We start from the raw sequence: 27,677 nt of genomic DNA on the forward strand, positions 1-27,677 counted from the left end.
AGTGTGGGCTGTTGGGCCAAAGGGCCTGTTTCCACACTGTAGGGATTCTATGAAATCAATCCCTGCTGTTACTACCTTCCAAAATGTGTGCACTCCTCCAAAACTGGCATCTTATACATTTCAACATTTCCTTTGTCCATCCACTGGCAATCACTTCTTTCTAGGCCCCAAAGCTCTGGACGTTCCAAGCATCCCACCCCCCACCAACCCACCCCCCCATATACATTGGCTGATATTTACATGCAGGATTTTCAGAACTATGTTTATTCAGTTCTCAGAACTTCAGACAGACAAGTGGATTCCCACAAGCAAATCTCTGCCTATCACCATGGAGAGGGTTATCTCACAGCAACCTATTCATGGCAGAGAATTCACTGGGGCAGCAGAAATCAAACAGACTCCATTCTATCGGAATTTCTGAAGAAGGGTCACTGAACCCGAAATGGAGCTTTCACTCTGGAGATGCTGCCAGACCTGCTGAGTGTTTTCCAGCAATTTCCTTTTCTATTTCCGATTTCCAGCCAGTGGTTTGTTTTCAATTCTATCAGATCTTGATAAATTGAATGTTCTAGCTAATCTATCCAAGTGTGTTTCTTGTAGAGACATGTTGTCAGAAAGTTGGGTTTTGCCGCTCTCTTGGAGGCTGAGTGATATACATGATATATATATTCCAGTCTGCCAATTGAACAGGACCCGAGCATTGATCTCTTAAGAGTATTAGAGCAATTACAGCATGGAGAGAGGGGCCCGTTGTGTCTATGCTGGTCATCAAACATCCATCTATTCTAATCCCATTTTCCAGCATTCGGTCCTTGAATGCTATGACATTTCATGTGTTATTCTAAATACTTATTAAAATGTTGAAAGTTCTTGCCTCTTTTAGCTAGTGAGTTCCAGATACCCATAACGCTCTGAGTGAAAAAAGGTCTTCCTCAAATCCCTTCGAGGCCTCCTGCTCCTGCTGTTAAAACTCTGCCTCCAGTTATTGACCCCTCTACTAAAGGGGAAAAGTATTCCTCAATCTACCCTATGCCCCTCAGAACTTTGTACACCTCAACCGGATCCCCCTCACGCTTCCCTATTCAAAGGGAAGCAACCCCAATCTCTCTTCAGAACTGAACCATTCCAACATCCTGGTGATTCTCCTCTGCACCCTCTCTAGTGCAATCACATCCGTCCTATAGTGTGGTGACCAACGCTGCACATTGTACACCAGCTGTGGTCTAACCATTGCTGGTCCATCATAACCATCTTGCTCGGGTATTCAGTGACTGACTCAAAGCCCATATGCCTTCCTAACCACCTTATCTACCTGTTGTGCTGCTTTCTAGAATCTACAGACATGCACACTAAGCTCCCTCTGATCCACTGTACTGCCTAGGGTCCTACCAGTGTCTGGATACCCTCTTGTTAGTCCTCCCAAATCCATCACCTCACACTTTAACATTAAGCATATCACCATTGTTTATTGGTTCAGTGGCATGAAGCCATTTTGATGTTGTTAAAGATGAGCTAGTTTGTACTCGGTAGTTCCAGAAACTAAACTCAATCTGGGTCACCGCTCATCTGCCCAGTTGTGCACACTGCATCTCAGGAAGGAAATATTGACCTTGAAAGAAGTGCAGCATTACTCGGGTGGATCTACGGATTCACCTAAAGGGATTATATATCAAGGACAGATGGCAAATTTTAAGCTTGTAATTCCCAAAGTATACAAAGTTTAGTGTACCCTCGTGATTGAGGCACTGGACTCGGGCAGTGTCATTCCTTTCCTTGCTGAAGCCTGTGAATTCTGGGCTCTTTCCAAGGATATGGGTTCTAATCTCACTCCTGACATTCACCTTTAGGGCCATTGTGGTACAGTGCATCTGAGTCTAAAGTCTCGGGTTCAAGTCCCACCTGCTGGTGAAGGTGCATTAGAACACAGCTAATGTGGGCTTTAACTAACTTAAAGGATGGATCTGGTAGATGGAGGAGTTTATTCCTGGTGGGTCCACACCACTTCTTCACAAAAAGAGTATTGGAAATCTGCAACTCTTCCCCAGTTGAGGCTGATGGTCAATAAAAAGACGTGAAAAGGAGATGGATAAGCGTAGAGTTATGCAACTAAAGCAGGTCAATCAAGATATGATAAAGATCAACCATCATCTAACTGAATGGCAGGATGGTCATGGTGGACTGAATGGCCTCCTCCTGTTCCTGTGACACATTCTTAGGATGATTCACATATGTTGTCTCCATTGGCATAATATGATGTTCACACTATCTATCTGTAAAAACACATCTCCTTCGCTTAACTGAGAGAAGTCCATGCATGTTGTGCAGTGCTGAGGTCCAGACTTGACATGCTGCAGGTTAACAGTGATAAGAATAGGCTGGGACTTAGTTTTACTGAAGCGTAGGAGGTTGAGGGATGACTTTATAGAGGTTTATAGAATCATGAGGGGCATAGACAAGGTGAATGGCAGGTGTCTTTTCCCTAGGGTGGGGGGCTTTCAAAACTAGGGGGCCTATTTTAATGTGAGAGGTGAAAGATTTAAAAAAAAAGGGGCTTTTTTTTTAAAAACAGAGTAGTTCTTGTGTGGAATGAACTTCTAGAGGAAGTGGTCGATGCAGGTACAGTTACAACGTTTGAAAGACATTTGGATCAGTACATGAATGAGAAATGTTTGGAAGGATATCAGCTAAGTGCAGGCAGGTGGAACTAGTTTAGTTTGGGATTATGGTTGGTGTGGACTAGTTGGACTGAAGGGTCTGTTTCTGTGCTGTATGGCTCTATAAAAGCTTATTTGCTGTATCTGCACACACTCCCAGCAGAAAGTGCGAGGTAGTCTCTAACCTCTTGTCTAGTTTGGACCACCCTAGTCACTGGGGCATTGGAAAGCATCTCAGTCCCTGTGACTGTTTACTCCCCAGTATCCCACAGCTGTGCTATAAACGGGAAAGAACTGTCTCATTGTAAACTGGGTCAGTGACGGTGTTTGTACTGGCGCTTGTTGTTTGCTGTACAGTTTTGTAATCAGAAGAAATTTGTCATAACAAATGTGAAACCTTGACAGATTTCTCAGCCATTCTGACCATATGTGTAACTTTACACAGATATCAATTTGGCAAGGTAGAGCTGCACTCACCTTAAACAACGGCACGGCATGAAGAGGCTGTTCACCCATACACACCAGGTCAACACCAATACCTGCACACAGCAAAGAAATGTTAAAGAGGGTCCTTGGGAACCAACAGCTTTCCTTAAAAAAAAAATCAGAGAAAGCAAAGGTTCTCTATTCTTGGTCTGATGGAGTCCAAATATTGTTTCATACAGACAAAGGGGGATGTGAATGAAAGAGGCAGCAGCATAGTCTCTCATTCTCTGTGATGTAAAAATGCTGTAATGGTGCTCTGTACCCATGTTATCAATTTTGGTCTCAGAAACACACAGTTATACCCTGGACAACTGCCTGACAGGACTTATTCCCCACAGAGAAGTCGGTAGCAGTGGCCCCTTGTACTGGCTCGACTGACCCAGGTTTGATTCCACTCTCGGGCAACTGTCTGTGTGGAGTTTGCACGTTCTCCCTGTGTCTGCGTGGGTTTCCTCCGGGTGCTCCGGTTTCCTCCCACAGTCCAAAGATGGACAGGCTAGGTAGATTGGCCACGGGAAATGCAGGGATAGAGTGGAGGGGCGGGTCTGGGTGGGATGTTCTTCAGAGGGTTGGTGTGGACTTGATGGGCTGAATGGCCTGCTTCTACACTGTAAGGATTCTGCGTTCTGGAGGCCAGGTTGGTGAGATCCTGAGAACAGCTCAATACAATCAAGTTGGAGGAGGCATGTTGGGGATTAAAGTGGATGGTTTCTGAATATGACCAGGGGAATCGTGATGTGTGATTAACCTGCTCCCATTGACTGAACTTTGCACTGTTAGCCCATTGAAGTGATCATTGCATATGGTGAGTATTAATCATGTTGTTTGATGGATGCATCAGCTCAGAACCCGACTTAAATCTAGCCTGCATGTCCTAAACAGAAGATGTATTCATCCCTGCTGGAACTGTTGGTAGTCACACAGCAGTGAACCAGACTTGGCACAATAATGGGAAAGAACAGAGTCCAAGGTGTTCTGATGCTACACTTAGTGAAGGAGGTGGAAGAGTGGTGTCCTTTATCAAAAGGAAACAAGGAGACTCTCCGGGTACAGGCCCAAAAGCAACTGAGCTCAGAGAGTCAGGAAGGTCATAAGGTTGTAAGACTGTAAGGTGCAGGAGCAGAAGTTGGCCATTCAGCCCATCAAGTCTGCTCCACCATTCAGTGTGCTCAGGGGTGATCTGATAATCCTCAACTACACTTTCCTGCCTTTTCCCCATAACTCTCAATTCTCTTACTGATTAAAAAGCTACTTCAGCGTTGAATATGCCTTCTAACCCAACCTCTACGATAAAGAATTTCATAGATTCACTGCCCTCCAAGAGAAGAAATTCCTCCTCAAACTGTGTCTTAACTGAGAGAGCTCTCATTCCAAGATTGTGCCCTCTGGTCTGTGACTCTGCTATAATGGGAAACAACCTCTCTGCATCTAACCCTGTCAAGTCTCTGAAGAATCCTGCATTTTTCAACAGGGTCACCTCTCATTTTCTAATGAGTACAGGCCCAAACTTCTCAATCTCTCCTCATTAGACAGTCACTTGATACCTGGTGTCAATCTAGCAAATCTTCTCGAGACTGCCTCCAATGCCAGTATATCTTCCCTTAGATAAGGGGCCCAAGGCTGTTTGCAGTTTTCCAGCTGTGGGTCTGATGAGTGTCTTGTTTAGTTTTAGCAAGACCTCCTGCTATTTATAAAGAACTTACAAAATTATCTAGCTTCTCTCACTTTGTAAAAGTATAGAAACTAACCCAAGAAGTGTCTGGGTCACTCAGGTCAGACTTCCATGTTGACATTCCAAGGGAAACTTGCGATTTATGCATGTGTTCAGAAACAGCCAGGAGATGTGAGTGGTATCATGCAAACAGACCTAGAGCTGGTAGGTGATCATTTCGTATCCTGTATTAATTGGCAGAAAGGTTCAAACAACTGACTGACATAGTGCAGAAATAAAATACTTCTTTAAGAAATGCTCACACAGTGGGGGGAGTTGGGGGAGGGTGGGTAGATGTTGGCATCCTTATCAAATGGGGCCTCTCTCCAGGCAGCAGCCTTCTTCAGATAGTAGATGAACTAGATAGGAAGAGGAAGGCCTAGGGAAAAGTTCCCTAACACTGTGGCTGGAGAGACTGACATACACTATGGCATTCATCCATCGTCTGCTATCAGTAAACTGCCCTTAATTTGCACAAGTCACATGCATGAGTTAATTTGACAGAGGAAAAAAATCATATCTAAACTGCTGTTGCTGAATAAACTATCTGAAAGTTATTCACCACTGGTCGACTGTCTATCTTTGGTAACTATGGCCCCGGATCCAAAATTATATAGATTGGTGTCAGGAGTTGGATATACAAGAGTCTATGTATAATTGGCCTTCAATCTGAGAACTGAGAAGCAACAGTCTTAGACAGATCAAATTATTTGAAGTTGTATGAAATCTTGTTCTATTTGCTGTCATCTGTAAACAAAAAGTACAGCATTCTGCTCAAAGCATAGAAGTGAGGACACAGCATGAAATCCTAACCAACCAGCAAAAAAGGGTCATCATTTCTCGGTCAGTTTCTCCAGTTCTTTGGATGCCAATCACTCGAAGCTCATGGCTGCAGGAGTTTGCAGCCACCAGCTGAGTCGCAGCAAGAAATGGCTCTTAAAAAATTTTTAGTTTATTACATAAAAGCGAAAAATACATGCACACACACGCAACAACCCCACAACGCTCACTCAGACACATAGATGCACTTTCGTGCACACTCGCACACAGTTCTACTCACACACACAGTCATATGTGCGCGCACACCCACACACACTCATATGCACATACACGCACGCACATGCACACACATACTCATGCACTTGTGTGAGTGTGCACACTTAAGTGCGCACACACGCATGCACACAAACACTCTTATGCGCACACATACACTCATACGCGTACACACACATTTGTGTATAAATTCCCCGTCCTTCTTTCCTCTGCACATCATTAAACATGACTAAACATGCCGCGTGAACAATGAAACATGGAAATATGTCGAAGCCCACCGTTGTCGATCATCCGTTGTTTGGTGAGAATCATCAGCAACCGATCAACTTCAAACACTCCCACTCCAGGCGTGATAACGACAGACATCTGGCCAGTGCGGTCGAAGTTTCTGTTTATGTAATGCTTGTCAAACACTAAAGGAGGAAAGGAAATATTTCCCATGAACATTGTAACAAATTAGACACAAAGCCTAATATGTACATCAAATTAGCTTACTTCCATTGTACTGTCCAGGCTGCCAGCAGGTAACACAACAGGTTAACTTATGGTGTTCTGTGTCCAGGAGATGAGAAGAAACTCACTAGCTCCAAGGATTGTGAACCTTTGGAGTTCTCGTGGATTCCTCACAGTTTCCTAGATTTTTGGCTTAAATCAACAGAATTTTGGTCTCTTGCAGAAACAAGGGGTACTGGAAATAGGTGAGTAAGTCTTTGATCAGCTACGATGGTCCTGAGCAGAACAGATTTGAAAGACTGTATGGTCCACGCCTGCTCTTATTTCAGATGTTCTTAAAATGTTCTCTGTCTGCCAGCTGTGAAGAGCTTGAGTTAGGTTACGAGAGGGCGAGTATGGAATTCTTGGTCTGTGGTTATATTTAGAATCATAGAATCCCCAAAGTATGGAAGGCAGGCCATTTGGTCCATTGATTCCACACCGCCCCTCTGAACAGCATCCCACCTAGACTCATCCCCCTACCTTATCCCTGTAACTTTCCATTTCCCATGGCTAACCCACCTAACCTGCACATCTTTAGGCTGTGGGAGGAAACCGGAGCACCCGGAGGAAACCCACGCAGACACGGACAGAATGTGCAAACTCCACATAGACAGTCGCTCAAGGCTGTATTTGAACCCAGGTCCCTGGCACTGTGAGGCCACAGTGCTAACCTCTGAGCCACAGTGCCACCTTTACTTGACAAGATACTGTGTGCTTTAGAGACAGTAAGGAAGCCAGAATCAATAAATGTGGAGCTGAAAAAGCACAGCCGGCCAAAAGTCCTGAACGAAGGGTTTCAGCCCAAAACATTGACTTTCCTGCTCCTTGGATGCTATCTGACTGGCTGTGCTTTTCCAGCTCCACGTTTATTGACCATGTGGTTTAGCTGTTGCCTTCTGTTGTGACTAATCAGGAATCTCTCCCACTCTTTCCGTCTGCTACTGGCATGTGTTTGAAAGATTTATCAGTGGATAACTCAACCGGTTTGGCCATAATATGAACTCACCTTCCTTGGCCATCAAGTCCCCAAGAGGGACTGGAACCTGAAGGTTTTAATTCAGAGGCTGGAATAGTACTCACGACACCACAAAACCTCCCATCCTGGTCGATCACAGAAAGTGGAAGTCTGTCTTTGCTGCATATACTATCACAGCAATTCCTCACTCTTGCTCCCAGAAGAATGAACCCAACTAAGATTCCATCGCATCCAAGATTAACTCTTGTCCATATGCTCAATTTAAGGCTAGAGCAAATGCTTTGGTATAGTTATGCAATACATCATCACAGATAGATGGAGAATATATCAAGCTTTATCATTATCCTTCTGTCTTCTCTCCAATTCATATTGAATACAGCTCTCTGTACATTGGCAGTATCTCACACAAGCTGTGACAGAGCATGTGGGACAGTTCTTTAACACCAAGGACCAGGAAACAATAGGAATTAGACTTGCTCCATTTACACTTTCTAGTGGAAGACACTACACAGTGATGTCAAGGCACCACTGTCTTACCAGGAAATTGAGCATGGCCAAACACTCTGGAACTCTGGGATTGTTCACCATGTCAGGTAAAGGACACAGCTGACAAGCTGGTCATTTCCCTTGTTTAAATTAATCGGAGTTAAATGTGTTGGCTTTTAGGTCAAGTCGCCATAGTCTTACCAGACCATAGAGCTGCTCTTTCATTAGAGAGAGATGCCTGGTGGTGGTTTAACCTGAGGGCCACCATACCTCAGCCAAGGGGAGAGGTTGAGAAGGAGAGCCCTTCATAGTAACCTAAGCAGGTGATGGGAATTGAACCCATGCTGTTGGCACAATGCTGCTTCGTAAACCGACAATCCAGCCAACTGAGCTAAACTGACCTGATCCCATTATCGGCTCATTTCTCCCTGATCAGCCCAGGATCAATGAAATCAATTTTATGTCACTACTGTGATACTTGGGTTTCCCTAGTTTGTCGAGATTGGAGCCACAGCTGCCAATGTCTCTCAGGGAACCTATTCCATGCAGATCTGTAGACATGCACACTCACAGACACACAAATCCATACCATTGAAGGAGAGATTGATGGCCTCCAAATAGTTTCCTTGAGCTGCCGTAGAATTCTGTCCACGTGGAAAACCATCTAAGGAAGGAAGCAAAGCAGCAGATTGTACCATCAGCTAGTATTCACCCTGGTTGTTGTGCAACCTTCGGTGCTGGTGTTAACATGCAGCGAGTGGGTAAAAATCCTGCTCTCTTTTAGACTGGGATGGTGACCAGATGCTGATTTCAGAGCTGGAAAGTGAGTATAACTGGCCCTGCCGTTCCACATGTCTCAAGCTAAAGCAGAAGAGATGGATGTTGTTGCCAGTTGCTACACCACAGCACCAGCAACAAGTGTAAAGCTCCATCATCTCGACTGGATTCTTAAGGAGACTGGACAACTCCGCATGGACCAGCAATGCAGCTCCCAAACCACAACGGCCAGAAAGGAAACTCCTCAAATGTCATGCGTACAATACCAGAAGCTGTCAAATGTGTGATTAGAACAATGTCAACAGAACTCAGGGAAAAAGTGTTTTTATGTACAACTTCCCCACCCCCCCTTCACATCTTGGTTCCACTCTGTGACAGTAGTTCACCATATCAACCGCAATGTTGACTGTCAGATGTTTTGACTGGAGGACAATGTTCGTTGTCAGAAGGGCTCTTGGTTCTGTTGGAGGGTCATGGGTTTAAGCCACCCTGACCCTAGAGAATCAAACCCACTGGAGGCTGATGCTGCAGCACAGAACTGAGGGACTCAGTCTGCACTGCTGGTGGTTCTATCTTTTGGACAAGATTTTAAACAATCTGAAAGATAGGTACCTTTCCTTTGCAGAGCAGGGGTAAACTTGCCACAACTTATCTGTCAATGAGTCACAAAACAAATTATCTTAGCAGAGATATTTGTGCCATTTACAGCCACAGGTGAGGTGCCAGAGGACTGAAGGGTAGTTAATGTTGTGCTTTAATTGAGAAAGGCCGTACAGAGAAGCCTGGGCACTGTGTACCAGTAAGCCTGACATCAGCGGTGGCAAAGTTGTTGCAGGGGATTCTGAAAGATAGGATTTATATGCATTTGGAGAGGCAAGGGCTAATTAGGGATGGTCAGCATGGCTTTGTGTGTGGGAAATCATGTTTAACCAACTTGATTGAGTTTTTTGAGGACGTGACCAAAAAGATTGATGAGGGCAGAGCAGTAGACATTGTCAAATCCTTTGCTAAAGTCTGTGTAGACAAGGTTCCATGTGGTAGACTAATTAGTAAAGTTAGGTCACATGAGATTCAGGGTGAGCCTGTCAAGTGGATACAAAATTGGATTCACGATATGAGACAGAGGATGGTGGTGGAGGGCTGTTTTTTGCACTGGAGGCCTGTCACCAGCAGTGCTCCAGAGGGATCGTTATCGGATCCACTTTTGCTTCTCATTTATCTAAACAATTTGGGTGAGAGTATTGGAGGCATGGTTAGTAAAGTTTGCAGGTGACACCAAATATGGTGGTATAGTTGACAGTGAAGAAGGTTATCTAAAATTACAAAGGGCTGTTGATCAATTGGGCCAATGGGCTGAGAAGTGGCAGATGGAGTTTGATTTGGATAAATGCAAGGTCCGGCATTTTGGTAAAACAAACAAGGGCAGAACTTATACAGTTAATGGTAGGGCCCTAGGCAGCATTATTAAACAGATAGACCTAGGGTTCAGGTATATAATTCTTTGAAAGTTGCATCACCGGTAAACAGAGTGGTTAAGAAGGCGTTTGGCACACTTGCCTTCATTGCTCAGACCACTGCCTATAGGAGTTGGGACGTCATGTTGAGGTTGTACAGGATGTTGGTGAGGTCTCTTCTGGAGTATTGTCTCAGTTCTAGTCACCGTGCTGTAGGAAGGATCTTATTAAATTGGAGAGGGATCAGAAAAGATTTACCAGGATGTTGCTGGGAATGGACAGTCTGAATTATAAGGAAAGGCTGGACAGGCTGTGATTTTTTTCACTGGAACGTAAGAGGTTGAAGGGTGACCTTATTGAGGTTTACAAAATCATGAGGGGCATAGATAAGGCCAATAGCAAAGGTCTTTTCTCTGGGGTGGCAGAGTTCAAAAGTGGGGGGCATATTTTTAAGGTGAGAGGGGAAAGATTTAAAAAAGGACCTGAGGGGCAACTTCTTCACACAGAGGGTGGTTCATGTGTGGAATGAACTGCCAAAGGACGTGCAGGTACAGTGATAACATTTAGAAGACATTTGGATAAGTACATGAGTAGGAAAGGTTTAGAGGGATATGGGCCAAGTGCAGGCAAGTGGGACTCGTTTAGTATGAGAAATTTTGTCAGCAGGAATGATTTGGACCAAAGGGTCTGTTTCTGTGCTGTATGACTCTATGACTCTACCTGAACATGACCTCATTGCTGTCAGCGGGATCATGCTATGCACAAATTAGCTGCTACTGTGGGTTCTGGAGTTCTCTGATAGTCCAGCTGATTTACGAAGAGTTAGTCTGCTTGTGGACTTTAGACACATGTTGCAAGGCTCCAAGTAAATCCATCTCAAAATTAAGGTACATATCAGTCAAATAACCCAAGGTGGCCTGCTTCTGGCTAATCACAGACTAAATCAGGAGAGTAGTAGAACGTTTGAACTTCCTGCAGAAGAATATGCTAACGGCTGCACTTAGGTTTCTGATATGTATCAATGCAAACTGAGTCAGGGACCCCCTCCAAAACTGGAGGATTTAGTCCAACATAGTACTTGCAACAGCTGCCCAGTCTTACACCTGGAATGGATAGCTCACTGCATGTTGCAGAAGCCCCACGTGAACTGCATTTGGATAAACCTTTCAACAGTTTCAAGTGGATACCAACTGGCAGCACAAACGGACAGCCTCACTCGGAGGGGAAAAAAGAGTGGGGACATTTATAATCAATTGAAGTGTATACTCCATGTATGCAGCAATGTAAAGCTCCCTGAGCAATACAGCCATCCCAATGTCAGCTTAGCCATGATCCCACTGAATTAATAATCAATCTGGTATAGAATGCGTGACCTTTATTACCACTGACCAAAAGTTCCTGTGATAAGTAAGTACCTGCTTCCTGCAAACGCACCAGCACAGGATATTGAATGAATAGCTTTTTAATTGTTGTAAGCAGCGACGTCCACTCCTCCCGCCTTTCATTCTGGGCAACCACTCTGGGAAATACAACACGGTTTGGAAATCAGAAGGAACATCATTAATAAGTTCAGGTGTTGTTCTCAAACTAAGGTCATTACTAAATTTATTCATACAAAAATAGCTAAACCTCCACATGAAAATTAGCAGCAGGATCCAGTTAAAAACATAATCAGAGCGGAGGCAGTGATTAGCCAGCTACAAGGACATTGATAATACGCTCCTGCGCTGTTGTCTTCCAGCATCTGCTTTATCAAACCATTCAAACTCAGGAGTTAAACCACAATTGTTCGAGTCACTGCCAACCTTGCAGTTCACATGCGACAATGTTAAATGAATAACAAGAGTGAGTTGTGGAGCATGAGTCACTGCCCTCCTGCCTCAGGTATCGTAGCTGAGAAAGAAATGGACTGAGATTACATGAGCTTTGCTCAAAGTTTCTGTGCAACTGAAACTTCCTCTCAGAATAAACCAAGCCAGAAGGTGTCCCAGAAACACCCAAGATCAGGGAATTGGCATCAACTGGACCACACCATCAGCAGACCCTGACTGAACAACATTCGCAACACATCAAGCTACAACACATTACCTATAAAATGAATCACTCCTTGGTGTCCTCCAGGGATAGGATGCAACCCCTGAAGTATGTTCATTTAAAACAGAAATATCATTGTTGTCTCAGTATCAGTCAAACGCCCTACCTAGATCAAAATAAACAATTTCTAGACTCAATTTGAGCAGGTCTTCTCCAGCAACATAAGCAAGATTGAACATACTTTATGACGGGATCAAAATACTGCACTCTCAACACTAGGAACAAGAATGGATAAATGCGGACTAATATCACTGTGATGGAAGTCATCATTGATTCAAAGCAGCTCGCATTAATTACAAGAGAGATTTGATCAATTAGACATAGAAGTATTTAAATATAGAAAATAGGAGCAGGAGTAGGCCACTCCAGCCTGCTCTGCCATTCAATATGATCATGGCTGATCATCCAACTCAGTCTCCTGTTCCCACTTTCTCCCCAAACCTTTTGATCCCATTAAGCCAAAGAACTATATTTATCAACTTCTTAAAAACTTTCAACATTTTTGCCTCAATCGTTTTCTATGGGCAACAAATTCCAGAGACTCGCCACTCTCCGGGCAAAGAGACTGCTCCTCATCTCAGTCCTAAATGACCTATCCCATATCCTTAAACTGTGACCCTTGGTTCTGGACTCTCCCGTCATCAGGAACATGCTTTCTGTGTTTACCTTGCCATGTCATGTTAGCATTTTATAGGTTTCTGAGTTTCCCTCAATTTTTCTAAACTCCAATGAATATGGTCTGAACTGATCCCGTTTGTATTCATACATCGGTCCTGCCATCTCAGGAATCAGTCTGGTAAACTTTGCTGCACTCCCTCCATCGCCAGAACATCATTCCTCAGACAAGGGGGTCAGCGTGGACTCCATGGACTGAATGGCCTACATCCACACTGTAGGGATTCTATTCTGCGTAACTAAAACTTTCTCTCAGAATAAACCAAGCCACAAGGTGACCCAGAAACACTCAAGATCACGGAACTGACATCAACTGAACCACCAACATGCCAGTTGCCTCTTTCATCACCTGCTTACTTTCAGTGAGTGGTATACAAGGATATCAGGTCTCATTGAGGACGGAATGCACTTAAAGAGGTTTGAGGTGAAGTTCAACACACCGTTAAGCGTGTGCCACTACCGGTTACAACTTGGTCACAATATCCACATAGCACAGGGAGTGCTTAGGGACATGTATGAAGAGATGAAAAAGGCAACAGGTTGATCAGCAAAGAAGGTGGCTCAATAAAAGCAGAGGAGGTCACCAACAACAAAAACAGTTGCACAGCCGGTGGAACACTAGCTTGAGTTGTACTGAGGGGGACTTGGAACTTCATTTACCCTCACAGCAACGTTATAAAGTTAGAAGAAAATACCATCAAGGCCAGTTGGATAACAGCTAAACAGTTCACACCCACAATAGACTGAAAACAGAAATGTAAAGGATTTGTTGCCATTCGGTCGAATGTTCTGATGTCGGAGTCACTTCCATTCGGACACAGTTTCTTCCTGTAACTGACTCTCATTGAGGAAGTTGCACAACAAAGGAAAATCACAAACAAAACTCACTTATAAAAGTCTTCATAGAATCTGCCCTCATGATCCAGCTGAATGGAGGATCGGTGACTCTCGGGGAACTCGTCTGTAACAAAGAGATATCGCCTGTGAGCGCAGATTGTATTACACGTGAACAAACGGTGGAGGCAAGACAGAGCAGAGGGGAACCATTCAAATGGAAATGCTTTAAAAACTGGACACTGACAGTGGGCGAAGCAAACTATTGTAAAACAGAGTGGTGTAAAGATAAATGAGTGAGAAAATGCTGTTTAGAAGTTATCCAGGACAGGTATAAATCCAATAAAGAAGCAGTCCCTTTGCCAAAGAGCCGGAGGGGGTGGGGGTTGGGGAGAGAGAGAGAGAAGGTCACACAATTAAGACAGAGATGAGGAGGAATTTCTTCTCTTAAATCTGTGAAATTCTTTGCTGCAGATGGCTATTGAGGCTGGATTATTAAGTACATTCAAGGCTGACATAGACCATTTTAATCAATTAGGGAATTGTGGGTGATGGGGAAAAGGCAGGAAAGTGGAGGTGAGGATTATCAGATGAGCCATGATCTCACCGAACAGCAGCGCAAACTCGATGGACTGATTGGCCTACTTCTACTCCTATGCTATGGTCTTTTAAATAGCTAATGCAACACTGGAGAACTGTTAGAGGATAAAAATCACAATACTGAAGAGGATGGTGGGTTTGAGTTACAAAGAGAGGCTGGATAGGCTGGGACTTTTTTCACTGGAATGTAGTAGGTTGAGGGGTGAGCTTATTGAGGTTTATAAAATCATAGGGGCATGGATAGGGTGAATAGCAAGGGACAATTCCCTAAAGTGGGGGAGTTCAAAACTAGGGGGCATATTTTTAAGGTGAGAGGAGAAAGGTGAGGGCCAACTTTTTTTTAAACACAGAATACAGCGAGTGTATGGAATAAACTTCCAGAGGAAGTGGTGGATGTGGGCACAGGTACAACATTTAAAAGACATTTGGATAAGTACATGAATAGGGAAGGTTTGGAGAGATATGGGCCAATTACAGGCATGTGGGACTGTTTTAGTTTGGGAACATGGTCGGTGTGGACTAGTTGAAATGAAAGGTCTGTTTCTGTGCTGTATGACTCTATGGTAATACTGCTTATCCCCACATCCCCCCTGTCCTGCTTTCACTCACCACAGGACTGGGATCCAATGACAATACTCAGCCTCAGGTGGGGTATAAAACCACCTGCCAGTGGTGCTGTTGGGCCTCTGACTGGTCTGGGGAATGTCCAATGTTATCCAGTTAAAGGAGTGGCACTTACTGCAGCAGGCCTTGCCTCAGACAGTTGACACAGTGCTCTCCCCAGCTCTCCAGTTGACAGGAAACACCCACCCTGACCCACCCCCGTCACCTCTATTAAATACCACCCAGTGTAAGCGAGCAGGAAGGTTAGCTAATGGGCCAACATATCAGTGGTGCAAAACCTTCAAACACCAGCTGGATAAAGTGCTGATGTAACGCAAAATGGGCTGTGTCAAACCATTGTATTCTGGAGGTAAACCTAGGCTAACTTAAGAGAAGGGCATGATGAAAAACCAGGGTTTCTGACACCAAACAAAATCGTTAGGAACGTAGAAAGAGCAGCGGACAGGGAGAAAAAGGAAATGTTTTCAAAAAAATAACTCAAGGAGAACGTAAAGGTTAGGCCTTTTTTAGATTATAAAGAATAGGGAGGGGCATGCAGAGGTGAAGGAGGACATCCAGTCTGAGAGGGTGAAATTATCGAAGAGGTACTAAATAATCATTTCACGTCGGTTTTTAAAAACGGTGGTAAGCACTTGGGTGTATTACAGCAGGGAAAAGAAAAACTGTGGAAATACTGGGTTTCAAAATTGCACAGAATTTGAGGCGGATATTACATTGAGCTCTGATGGCTGCAGCCTTAACTGTGGAACAATGTCTGAGAAGAGGTGGCAGAAGCTCAGGTCACTTTTTAGAAATTGTCTCTAAATATTCACACTGTGTCATCAAAGTGTGAAACAGCCAATGTCACAGCTCTGTTCAAGAGGGATATACAGGCACAAGTGCAATATTCGCTGTGGGCATGCTTTTATAATCCATAATTCAAAATTTAATTAATGGGCTGCTGTGATGTAACTACATGGGATAATCAATGAAGGAGAGCAGAAATTTATTAAAGCTAAGGCATGATTGATAAGTATAATTGAGTTTTTTGAATAAGTGATTGATTTTCAAAAAAGCCAAAGAACTGCAGATGCTGGAAATCAGAAACATAAATCAGAAATTGCTAGGAAAGCTCAGAAGGTCTGGCAGCATCTGAGGAGAGAAATCACAGTTAACATTTCGGGTCCAGCAACCCTTCTTCAGAATTGTTCTCAGTGTCTGTAAAGGATATTGCTGGGGAAAGGGTTGTTTTTTTGCCTTTTGCTGTTTATACTACAATGTTTCTAAGCTGTCTTATAAATATCTAGTCTTTTTTTAAAGTTTTGAATGAACTTGTGTTTTTTTGTTCAAAGAATATTAGCAATCTTGTGTGAATAGGTTCAGTGACTAACCACCACAGTAACCAAACTACAAAACTAAAAATTATGATCCATCAACAACAAATTCTGAGGAAGGGTCACTGGACCCAAAACGTTAACTTTGATTTTCTCTTCACAGATGCTTCCAGATCTGCTGAGCTTTTCCAGTAACTTCTGTTTTTGTTCCTGCTTTACAGCATCTGCAGTTCTTTTGGCTTTCAGGTTTCACTCTGACATCCAACTTGTGCCACTGTTACCATCAGCTGAGATTGCAACAGATTATTGAAAGTCCACATTTAGGCCTTCCCAATTTGGCCCCAACCATGACAACGTCTACATTCAGAACACTTAACAACGTACCACCCCACCAACCTCCGGATCCAACGCATCATCCTCCGACACTTCCGCCATCTGCAATCCGACCCCATCACCAAAGACATTTCTCCCTCCCCATTCTTATCTGCTTTCTGGAGGGACCACTCTCTCCGTGACTCCCTTGTCCGCTCCACACTCCCCTCCAGCCCCACCACACCCGGCACTTTTCCCTGTAACCGCAGGAAGTGCTACACCTGCCTCCCCACCTCCCCCCTCACCCCCATCCCAGGCTCCAAGAAGACTTTCCACATCAAGCAGATGTTCACCTGCACATTTGCTAATGTGGTATACTGCATCCGCTGTTCCTGTTGTGGCCTCCTCTACATCAGGGAAACCAAGTGGAGGCTTGGGGACCGCTTTGCAGAACGCCTACGCTCGGTTCGCAATAAACAACTGCACCTCCCAGTCGCGAACCATTTCAACTCCCCCTCCCATTCCTCAGATGACATGTCCATCCTGGGCCTCCTGCAGTGCCACAACGACGGCACCCGAAGGTTGCAGGAACAGCAACTCATATTCCGCTTGGGAACCCTGCAGCCCAACGGTATCAATATGGACTTCACAAGCTTCAAAATCTACCCTCCCCGACCGCATCCCAAAACCAGCCCAGCTCGTCCCCGCCTCCCTAACCTGTCCTTCCTACCACCTATCCCCTCCTCCCACCTCAAGCCCCACCCCCATCTCCTACCTACTAACCTCATCCCGCCCCCCCTTGACCTGTGCGTCCTCCCTGGACTGACCTGACCTATCTCCTCCCTCCCTCCCCACCTACACTCACCGTTACTGGCTCCATCCCCGCCTCTTTGACCTGTCTGTCTCCTCTCCCCCTATCTTCTCCTCTATCCATCTTCTATCCGCCTCCCCCTCTCTCCCTATTTATTTCAGAATCCCCTTCCCCTCCCCCATTTCTGAAGAAGGGTCTAGGCTCGAAACGTCAGCCTTCCTGCTCCTCTAATGCTGCTTGGCCTGCTGTGTTCATCCAGCTCTACACCTTGTTATCTCACATTATTGAAACTGACTGACAACATGGAACAAAAGGGTCTACCAAACAGTAGAGAGAACTGTAGAACAGGTCAGAATTGGTTGATGGTCTATCAATGCAAGTTGATCAGTGAGCCTTGGTGTTCCAGCAAGAATGACAATGGACAATGCTTTTCAGGAGGTAAAGTTTCCCATCCCACCACCTCTCAAACAGTAAGTGGGGGAGCACATCCCTGCCAATGTTAGCTGCTACACAGATATTTGGAGCTCCAGGAAGCGTTAACTGCCTAAAAACAAGGCTCTGCCCTCATTTGGGATAAACCCCATCCGCTCTTGGAGAGTTGCTGGCGAGTTTTAATGGTCCAAGCAGCACCACCAGGAGAGGTAGCCATTGCTAGAATTACAAGCAGTCCTACTCAGTAGAGTGCCAGATTTCACAAGGTCAGGTTGGTGCAGGAGGACGGGAGGGGATGACAAGTCGAAGAACAGATGTGGGGGTTGCTAGAGGTGGCGATGGCAAAGTCAGACAGGATTCAGGGCTGTTAGTGGCCTGGGCAGACTGCGTGTATGGAGGGGACGAGGGAATTACTTAAGTTGGAAAGGATGCCAGTAATGAAGGCTCCCTCACCCACTCTCGCTCAAGGCATGTGCAGGGTGATCTACTGGATCTCCACAATAGCCAAGAAACTTCCCCGCCAGCAACAATATTGTGACTGGGCAGGAAGCAGGCCCTTAGCCTCATCTGGGGCCAGGCTGGGCAGGCTGTCCTTGACCTTGCCCATCACCCCTTAAATTTTGGTCAGGCCAGGTCGTGGTGGGAGGGAGGGGAGCAGGAAGACCACCCAGGGTATTTTACAGACTCCACCCCCACCATCTAACTGATGAAGCGCCCTAAAACTCTGCCCAATGGCCTAGGAGACTGCACTCAATGCAAAGATATTGAAAGATGTGAATTGATAGAGAATTTGTTTTAGAAAACTGTGAAATTGGGTTGATAAAGGTGTACAGCATTTCAAACTGCACATCCACTGATGCAGAACACAAGTGTGGATAAATCATTACAGTATGACATTAAATTATTAGGTAAGCAGATTCAAGAGACAAGTAAACTCGATCTAGGGACACTCCAGATAATCTGGCTATTACCACAATAACAGAGATAGTTAAGGAGAGATTTATCATAAACGTTCTAAAATAGTGAAGTTTCTGCAGAGAGAATAAGAAAAGAACAAGTGCCAAGAGGGCATGAGTTACCACTGAGAAAGTGAGAAGAGGTGCAACAAGTTTATTTTCACTGCTCATTGTTGGAGTTAAATGCTTCATCACAGGGCGTGGGTTAAGGCTGAGATCCAAGCAATTTTAAGAGAAAATGGGATAAATATTTGGAATGGGAAAGATACAGTGTATAGGGACAGAGAATGGTTGCACTTTTGCACTGTTTATCCTCAAAAGGGCTGGCACTGACACGATGGGCCAAATTATCTCCTCCTCCGGAGTCGGAAGGTTTGAGCAAAAGGGAGATGCTGAATAGGCTGGGGCTTTTTTCCCCTGGACCCATGGTAGGCTGAGGGGATGACATTATAGAGGTTTATAAAATCATGATGGGCCTAGATAGCGTGAATAGCCAAGGTCTTTTTTTCTAGGGTGGGAAAGTCCAAAACTAGAGGGCACAGATTTAAGGTGAGAGGGGAAAGATTTAAAAGGGACCTTACGGGCAACTTTTTCACACAGAGGGTGGTGTGTGTATGGAATGAGCTGCCAGAGGAAGTGGTGGAGGCTGGTACAATTACGACATTTAAAAGGCATCTGGATGGGTATATGAATAGGAAGGATTTAGAGGGATATGGGCCAAATGCTGGCAAATGGGACTGGAATTATTTAAGATATCTGGTCGGCATGGGCAAATTGGACAGAAGGGTCTGTTTCCGTGCTGTACATCTCTTTTACACTATGCCACAAACTTTTGTGGTTCTATTGCTAGATGTCTCCAGACCTCAAGATTTCAACCCGATAAGGGAAGTATGAAGCGCCTCTCTACTTTTTCCTATTTCTGTCATGAGTGTCCCCTCCTCCTTGGTCTTTGATGTTGGCCGGAGCATTGCAAGAACAGCCCATCTTAAAGCAGTGTGTTTGAATCTCTAGGCGTACCCTACCAGGCAGTGGAACTTCAGAAAAACAACCTCTCCGACATTGTACACCCCTCTGTGTCAATCTGTATTTTAGTTTTACAGATCTTACAGCAAAAATCACAATCCTCTGATTCAAAAGCAAGCGTGCAATAAAACAGAGCCACGAAGATCCACAAAGCTGAAGCATGGAGCTTACTGCTGTTTAACCACAACAGTAACTTTGGACGTACAGAACTTTTCTTAAAATAAAAAGCAAAGACTGCTCCAATTTGTGACAATAACAAAAATGCAGATTTTGTAACTTTTGAAGAAATTGGCCCAAAACATCAATTATTTTCTTAATGACACTGCCAAATATAATGAACTGCAAATACAGTAGCATTAATCTAAGATTTAGGTTTCACACTGCAACAGTTTTATAGAACTGGAAGCAATTTAACTTTTGTGCTTGAATTAATTATGGATTAACTTCCAATGTTGTGACAAATTATGACCAGCAGCACCACTAGTACATGAGTTCCTGAGATAAACAACCGTTATAAATATGCAACAGGAGAAGTATTATGATGCAATCTTTGGCCGCTTCCTAACTCTGAGCCTACCACTGACAAAAAGGACCAACTTACCCATCGACTTGCCATCATAGAAAGTTCTGGAAAATAAAACCACTGTCACTTCATGGCTGCAATTTTTATCCTAAAATTAAAGGAGAGGAATAAAGTGAAATTTCAAAGTGTAGTATTAATCTGTACAGCAAGATCGTACAGGTTTGACTATTTATTCAATGCTTTCCTACCACATGATTAGATATACTCAAGGAAGAGTTGTCCCATTTCTCCATGCTATGGAATATAAGATACGGAAGTAGGAGAGGCCACTTGATCCAACTTGTCCAGTCAATATGACCACAGCTTCCATCTCATCTCCAGGCTCTCACACCATCCCTAAATTCCTCATTTCCCTCAGTATCCAAAAGTCCATCACTCTCCGTTTTGAATCTATTCAACACCTGAACACCCACAGCTCTCTGGGGAAAAGGATGTTAGAGATGTGCAACCTTTGAAAAGGTTGACCCCCTCATTCCGAACCTGTGGTCCTAAATTCTAGGCTCTCCAGCTAAGGGGAACATCCTCACAATCTGTAACCTATCAACAGCTTTTAAACATTTTATATATGCTTCAATGAGATCACTCAGATTCTGTCAAATTCTGGAGAAATTAACTCAATTTCCTCATTATCTCTTCGCTGGACAAGTGCATCAACCCAGGAGCCAGCCTAGTGAACCTTCACTGAATTTGCTCCATGGCTAGTAATATCCTGAGTTAGGTAGCCAGACCAAACTACACGAGGTGTGCTCTCACAGATTACTCCACAATTACAGTAAAACAACTTCACCCTTCGATTCTGATCTGTTCATATTAAAGACCAAATCATTTGCTTTTCTAACTGCTTCCTGTACCTATATGGTAACCTTCCACGATTCATGTACTCAAGTCCCTATGAATGTAAAGATTTCCCATTATCTCACCATTTTAAAAAAAATTGTTTTTTTATTTTTCCGTCTGATCACTTCTCACTTGCTCATGTTACATTCCATGTGCCATATTCTCACGCACTCACCCAATCTATCCATATCCCTTTACAATTAATTTCTGACCTCCTACAGTTTCCTCTCCCAACAATGAATCATCTGTGAACATGGATATGTTACATTTCATTTCAGCTAAGCTGTTAACGTACATCTGAAGCCCAGCAATGATCATGAGGCACCCTACCACTTACAGCCTTGGAAAATAATCTGTTTAAACCTGTTGTCCATCAATCTATCATTAATGTTACTAAATAACCACCAAAACCAATGATTTTAATCAGAAAATACACTGCATACACTGGTAACCCCTTTATCATGCTCCCAGTTACAGCCTCCAAAACTTCCAACACACAAGTTGTCAAAAACTATTTCCTTTTCCTAAATCCTGGTCCATCCATGTTGATGTGACAGTCAAAAGAGCTCACTTCCTCAGGAGGCTAAGGAAATTCAACATGTCCACAAGGACTCTTATCAATTTTTATAGATCTAGCACAGAAAGCATCCTATCTGGATGCATCACAGCATGGTTTGGCAATTGATCTTCCCAAGACCACAAGAAACTACAGACAGTTGTGAACACAGCCCAATCCATCACACAAACTAGTCTTCCTTCCATGGACTCCATCTATACTTCCCACTGCGTCCAGAAAGCAACCAACATCATCAAAGGCCCCCTCCCACCCTGGTTATGCTCTCTTCCACACTCTTCCATAGGGCAGAAGGTACAAAAATTTGTATACATTTACAAATAGATTCAAGAACAGCTTCTTCCCTGTTGTTATTAGACTTCCAAATAGACCTCTCAAATTTTAAATTTAATGTTGATCTTGCTCTCTGTGTGCCTTCTCTGCAGCTGTAACATTGTATTCCTCTCTCTGTTCTATTACCTTAATGCGCTTTGTATGGTATGATCTGTCCGTATTGCACACAAAACAAAACTTTTCACTGTACCTAGGTACATGTGACAATAATAAGTCAAATCAAATCAAATCCTATGCTTATTCTGTGTAATCTTATGTTATAATGTCTTAGAAAACAAATTCCTGCATTTTCCTTATCATGATGTTAGGCTGTAGATCGGGTGTACAGATCCCTGTTTCCTTTCTCATGGCATGAAGTTGTGTTTGCTATCCTCCAATCCATAGGACTGTTCTAGAACCTCAGGTATTCTGTAACATCCAAACCAATGCTGGACAAGCCTCTTCCAAAAACTGAGGATGCAGGCAATCAGATCCAGAACAACTTGAAGAACCATCAATTTCTCCCTTTAATGATAACACTGAATACATTTAAGGAGGAGGTAGACAGAGTTTTAATTAGTAATGGCTTAAAGGATCAGTGGGCAGGAAAGTGTGGTTGAAGCCGAGTTGAGATCAGCCATGATTGCATTAAATGATGCAGCAGGCTTGAGGGGCTGCCTACTCCTAATCCTAGTTCTTATGCACAACACCTCAAAGTTTCACATTTCCACTGCACCTTTAGTTCCCCATTAAAAGAACCTTTAGTAAATTAATGAAAAGTCATTGACCAAAAACGTTAACTCTTTCTTCCTTCACAGATCCTGTCTGACTTACTGAGCATTTAAAATATTCTACCTTTATTTCACATTTCCTGTAGCATTTTGATTTAGTTTCCAAATTCAGGTTGGAACAGGGCCACAGCAACTTAACACGTCGACAAAATGGTGGGTTGTTGAAACTGTTGTCTCAGATACAAATGTAGGACGATGCTTCATAGAATCCTCACAGTGTGGAAGCAGGCCATATGGCCCATCGTGTCTGTACCGACCCTCTGCAGGCATCCTACCCAGACCCAGCCCACTACCCTGTAACCCCACATTTCCCCTGGCTTATCCACCTAACCAGCACATCCCTGGACACTATGGGCAATTTAGCACGGCCAATCCACCTAACCTGCACGTTTCTGGGCTGTGGGAGATACCATATAGAGACTGAGCATATCCCAGCAACTCAAAACCATCCTAAGATGCTGAAGGAGACCTGGGAAGAGACAGCAGTGAAGAACGGATTTCCCATTTAGATTTAGATTTTATTGTCAGGTGTACTGAAGTATAGAAGTACAAGAATTCAGTGAAAAGTGTATAATGTCACCACATCTCAGGTACAAAGGTACCAAGGTACAAGAGACTTAGGTAGAAAGTATAAAAGAAACAGACCTAAAAAGTTAAGCATTACTCAAGGAGAAAAATAAAGAAATAAGGCAATAGGTAACATTAAAGTCTTTCTCAATTTAAACTAGGAAAATAAAAGGAAATAGTTACATCTGTCATATTAGCAACTGGAACACTATTTCCTTAAGGGAGGATATAATCAGGCCCTACAGCACTAAACTCTAACCCTCAACACTGAGACACACATTAAGAATGTTCGTTGAGGTGAGTAGGAGAAAGTAGATATCAGGTAGTTGGTGACATTATAGAACTATAGCTCAACACCCAATTCCAGGAAAGCAGAACAGGAAAAAAAAAAGAAAATTCAAAGGTCTGACAAGAATATAGTGAACTATTAATAACATATGTTGTGAATTTGGTATCAGTTACCTAATACTGTACATAGGTATTGTACAAAAACACGGACATGTTGTACATGCAAAACTGACTCCATCTTTCACATGCAGATATATTTCATGCTTTGCTCCCGCTGTAATTTTTTACCTTCCATTTGGCGAAGAGGTCAGCAAGGAAACCATTTACAGCCTTCTCGAAGTACAAATCACCTAAATGAGAAAGAAATATGTAAGGTGGTACAGAAAACCAAAACATTAGAAGAAACATCTGCAATCTTCTCACTTCCCTTTCTCAGTCCCTACAGGAAGCTGTAAAGTTCCAAGTGGAACTACTTCTTCCTTTCCATTCTCATCGGTCTAGGGCTCAATAACTTTGCGGTCAGTGCATCAAATCCAACCCACAACCTGACAGGGTTCTACTCAGTCTGCGATTGTGAGAACACTTCAAAACAAAAACTGAGGCAGATGATAAACTATCCAAATGCAAGATATTATCCTGTAATAATTTGCCTACGTGACAAAAACAAAGTTAAATCCAATTAATAAGGAGTATTATAAATATCTAAATTTCTACCAAATGAGTAAGGGGTATCAGCTCATGTCTTCTTGCATTATACCAATACAGAAAAAGTAAGGAAAAAGCTTCACATTCAGGCTAAATTACAGTGAAAATGCAGGAGACATTGCCAGTACTCATCAGAAAGGATTTTTAAAAGCCTGCTCTTGTATGGGATACAAGTGTTACTGACCAGACTAGCATATATTGCCCAGGAGCAGGCCATTCGGCCCTTTGAACACACTCCGTTAATCTTTCTGATCATGGCCGATTCCTCATCTCAACACTAAATCCCTGCTTTCTCTCCATACCTCTGATGCCTTTTAAAAAATGATCAATGTCTTTCTTGAATATACTCATCGATCTGGCACCCACAGCCTTCTGTGGCAATGAATTGCGCAGGTTAACCAATCTGAGTGAAGAAATGTTGCCTCCTCTATGGCCTATTCCGTATCGTGAGACCATGTTCCCTGGTTCTAGACTCTCCAACCTGGGGAAGCACCCTCTCAGCATCTAGATCTTCCATCCCTGTTAGAATTTTATACATTTCAATCAGAGAGTCATACAGCATGGAAACAGGCCCTTCAACCCAACTCTTCCGTGCTGACCAGGTTTCCTAAACTGAACTAGTCCCATTTGCCTACATTTGGCCCACAATCCTCTCAACCTTTAAAATCGATGGTCCTATTACTGAGAGTTCAATTTCAGAAGTAATGAACAAGATTTAAATTCCACCAGACGCAGTGGCAGGATTTTCTCACAGCTTTAGTCTGGACCTCTGGATTACTGGTCCAGTGACAACATCTCTACCTATTTTCAGGAATACCTAATAGAAACATTTATTCTTTAAGAACAAGAAATAATATCAGTTCAGTTCATATTTTGAGTAAATGTTGGCTAAGTATCCTAGAGTTGCTAGTTCTGAAGAAAGGTCACTGGACCCGAAACATTAACTCTGATTTCTCTCTACAAATGCTGCCAGACCTGTTGAGTCTTTCCACCAATTTCTGCTTTTGTTTTTGCTTCTGGTTTCCAGCATCTGCAGTCATAGAGTCAAAGAGACATACAGCAGCGAAACAGAACCTTTAATCCGACCAGTCCATGCCGAGCATAATCCCATACTAAACCAGTCCCACCTGCCTGCACTCGGCCCATATCCCTCCAAACATTTTTTATTCCTGTACTTACCTAAAACCTAAAAATTTGACTTTTAAACATTGTAACTGTGCCCACATCAACCACTTCCTTCAGAAATTCATTCCACACACAAACCACTCTCTGCGTAAAAAAAATTGCCCCTCATGTCTTTTTTAAATCTTTTTACTCTCACCTTAAAAATAGGCCTCCTAGTCTTGAAATCCCCAACCTAGGGAAAAGACACCTAACATTCACCTTTTCTATACCCCTCATGATTTTATAAACCTCCATAAGGTCACTTCTCAACCTCCTGTGCTCCAGTGAAAGAAGTCCCAGCTTATTCAGCCTCTCCTTAGAACTCAAAGCCTACATTCCCAGCAACATCCTGGTAAATCTCTTCTGACCCCTCTGCAGTTTAATATTATCCTTCCTCTAACAGGGCGAGGATTTGGCCTCACCATTGTCTTTCAGTGTTTTGTTAGGTTTTCTCTCGCTGTCTCTCTGACACACACACACACAGACACCACACCACACTCATTCCCCAACACCACCAAACCCTACACCCCGCAACCCAACCCCACCCCACCCCCAGCACCTTACCCAAGCTGTCAGTACAGCCAGTAAAAAAACATGACAAGTAAAAACCTCCCCCATCGGAATAAAGAACATGTGAAATCCTTGGTTCCCTGATTAAATAAATACAGCATCGAAAATACACAGCCAGTGAACATGCCTGTTCACTGTTGCTACATTTCTTTCAGTGCAGTAATACACTGCACAACTTAATTTGAAATCATCTTACCATAGATGTCAAAGTCCCACATCTCACAGCTCATCTGGATGAAAATATAGACCATGGCAGAGGTCGATCGGAATACCACCTATAGAAAAACACCAATCATGTTATGCACAATGTAATCATTTCCTGTTTTCTGAACCTCCTCCTGAATATCACCATCCACAAACTCTGGACTCAAAACAATCCGTCCCCACCATTATATATCTCAAGTGTGAAATCGCCTGCATTCAGTTTCAATACTCACACCTGCTAAACTTGCCACTGACCTCAATCCTGTTCCGTTAGACCTGTCCTTTATTTATCTCCCTTTGGAGAAGCTGATTAGGCTGGGACTATTTTGCCTGGAGGGTCAGAGGCTGAGAGGTGATCTTATAGAGGTTCATAAAATCATGGATAGGGTGAATAGCCAAGTTCTTTTCCCCAGGGTAGGCCAGTCAAAAACTAGAGGACATAGGTTTGAGGTGTGAGGGGCAAGATTTAAAAGGAACCTAAGAGGCAACTTTTTCACACATAACGTGGTGTAGGTATAGCATGAATTGCCAGATTTGTGGTGGAGGCTGGTACAATAACGACATTTAAAAGGCATCTGGATGGGTACACAAACAGGAAAGGGTTTAGAGGGATATGGGCCAATACCAACAAATGGGACTGAATTTATTTGGGATATCTGGTTGGAATGAACGAGTTGGACCGAAGGGTCTGATTCCGTGCTGTATGTCTCTGTATTGCGGGCTCTTTTCTCACCCTCAAGCAAGATCTCATGGCAGAAGCAAGAGCAAGTCCTGTTAATGTCCTTAGGCATGGAGGCTTTTCTGAAAATGGTAAGACTTTGGTCGAGGTCATAAGAACACAAACAAAAAGGAGCAGGAGTAGGCCATTCGGCCCCTCATGACAGCTTTTTCATTCGATAAAATCATGGCCGATCTGTCCCAGGCCTCAACTCCCCTTTCTGCCAGCTTCTCATAGTCCTCAACTCCTTGGTATTGTAACAACCTGTCCAGCTCTTCTTTAAATACTTTGCGATCCAGCCTCCACAAGTCTCTGGGTAGAGAATTCCAGACACTCATGATCCTCCGAAAGATATTTAGAAAGGGAGAGAGAGGTCAAAGTGAACATAGGCCGCTTAGAAAAAGAACCTGGGGAGATTATTATGGGGAACAAGGAAATAGCAGAGTGAAACAGATATTTTGCATCAGTCTTTACGGTAGAAGATACCTCGAACATTCCATTAATACAAAAGAATATAGGGGAGGAAGCACTATCACCACCACTAGAGAATTAGTACAGCTGTATTAGAAAAATTAATGGGGCTAAAGACATGCAAGGC

The 27,677-nt window shown here is 43.5% G+C and overlaps 1 protein-coding gene across 1 annotated transcript in view; it reads right to left on the reverse strand.

Moving 5' to 3' along the window:
• The window catches only part of depdc5 (DEP domain containing 5, GATOR1 subcomplex subunit), a 132,019-nt gene that overhangs the window by 81,594 nt on the left and 22,748 nt on the right, over positions 1 to 27,677 (reverse strand). The window contains exons 8-15 of the mRNA XM_048611691.1: positions 26,354 to 26,432; positions 24,007 to 24,068; positions 20,368 to 20,437; positions 13,750 to 13,822; positions 11,508 to 11,611; positions 8,451 to 8,525; positions 6,183 to 6,317; positions 3,132 to 3,193 (exon numbers count right to left, since the gene is read on the reverse strand). Of these exons, the coding sequence (XP_048467648.1) occupies positions 3,132 to 3,193; positions 6,183 to 6,317; positions 8,451 to 8,525; positions 11,508 to 11,611; positions 13,750 to 13,822; positions 20,368 to 20,437; positions 24,007 to 24,068; positions 26,354 to 26,432 (660 nt within the window). The remainder of the gene's footprint in view (positions 1 to 3,131; positions 3,194 to 6,182; positions 6,318 to 8,450; positions 8,526 to 11,507; positions 11,612 to 13,749; positions 13,823 to 20,367; positions 20,438 to 24,006; positions 24,069 to 26,353; positions 26,433 to 27,677) is intronic.

Source organism: Rhincodon typus, chromosome 24 (assembly GCF_021869965.1).
Source record: "Rhincodon typus isolate 14 chromosome 24, sRhiTyp1.1, whole genome shotgun sequence".
In the NCBI taxonomy this organism is placed as follows: Eukaryota; Metazoa; Chordata; class Chondrichthyes; order Orectolobiformes; family Rhincodontidae; genus Rhincodon; species Rhincodon typus.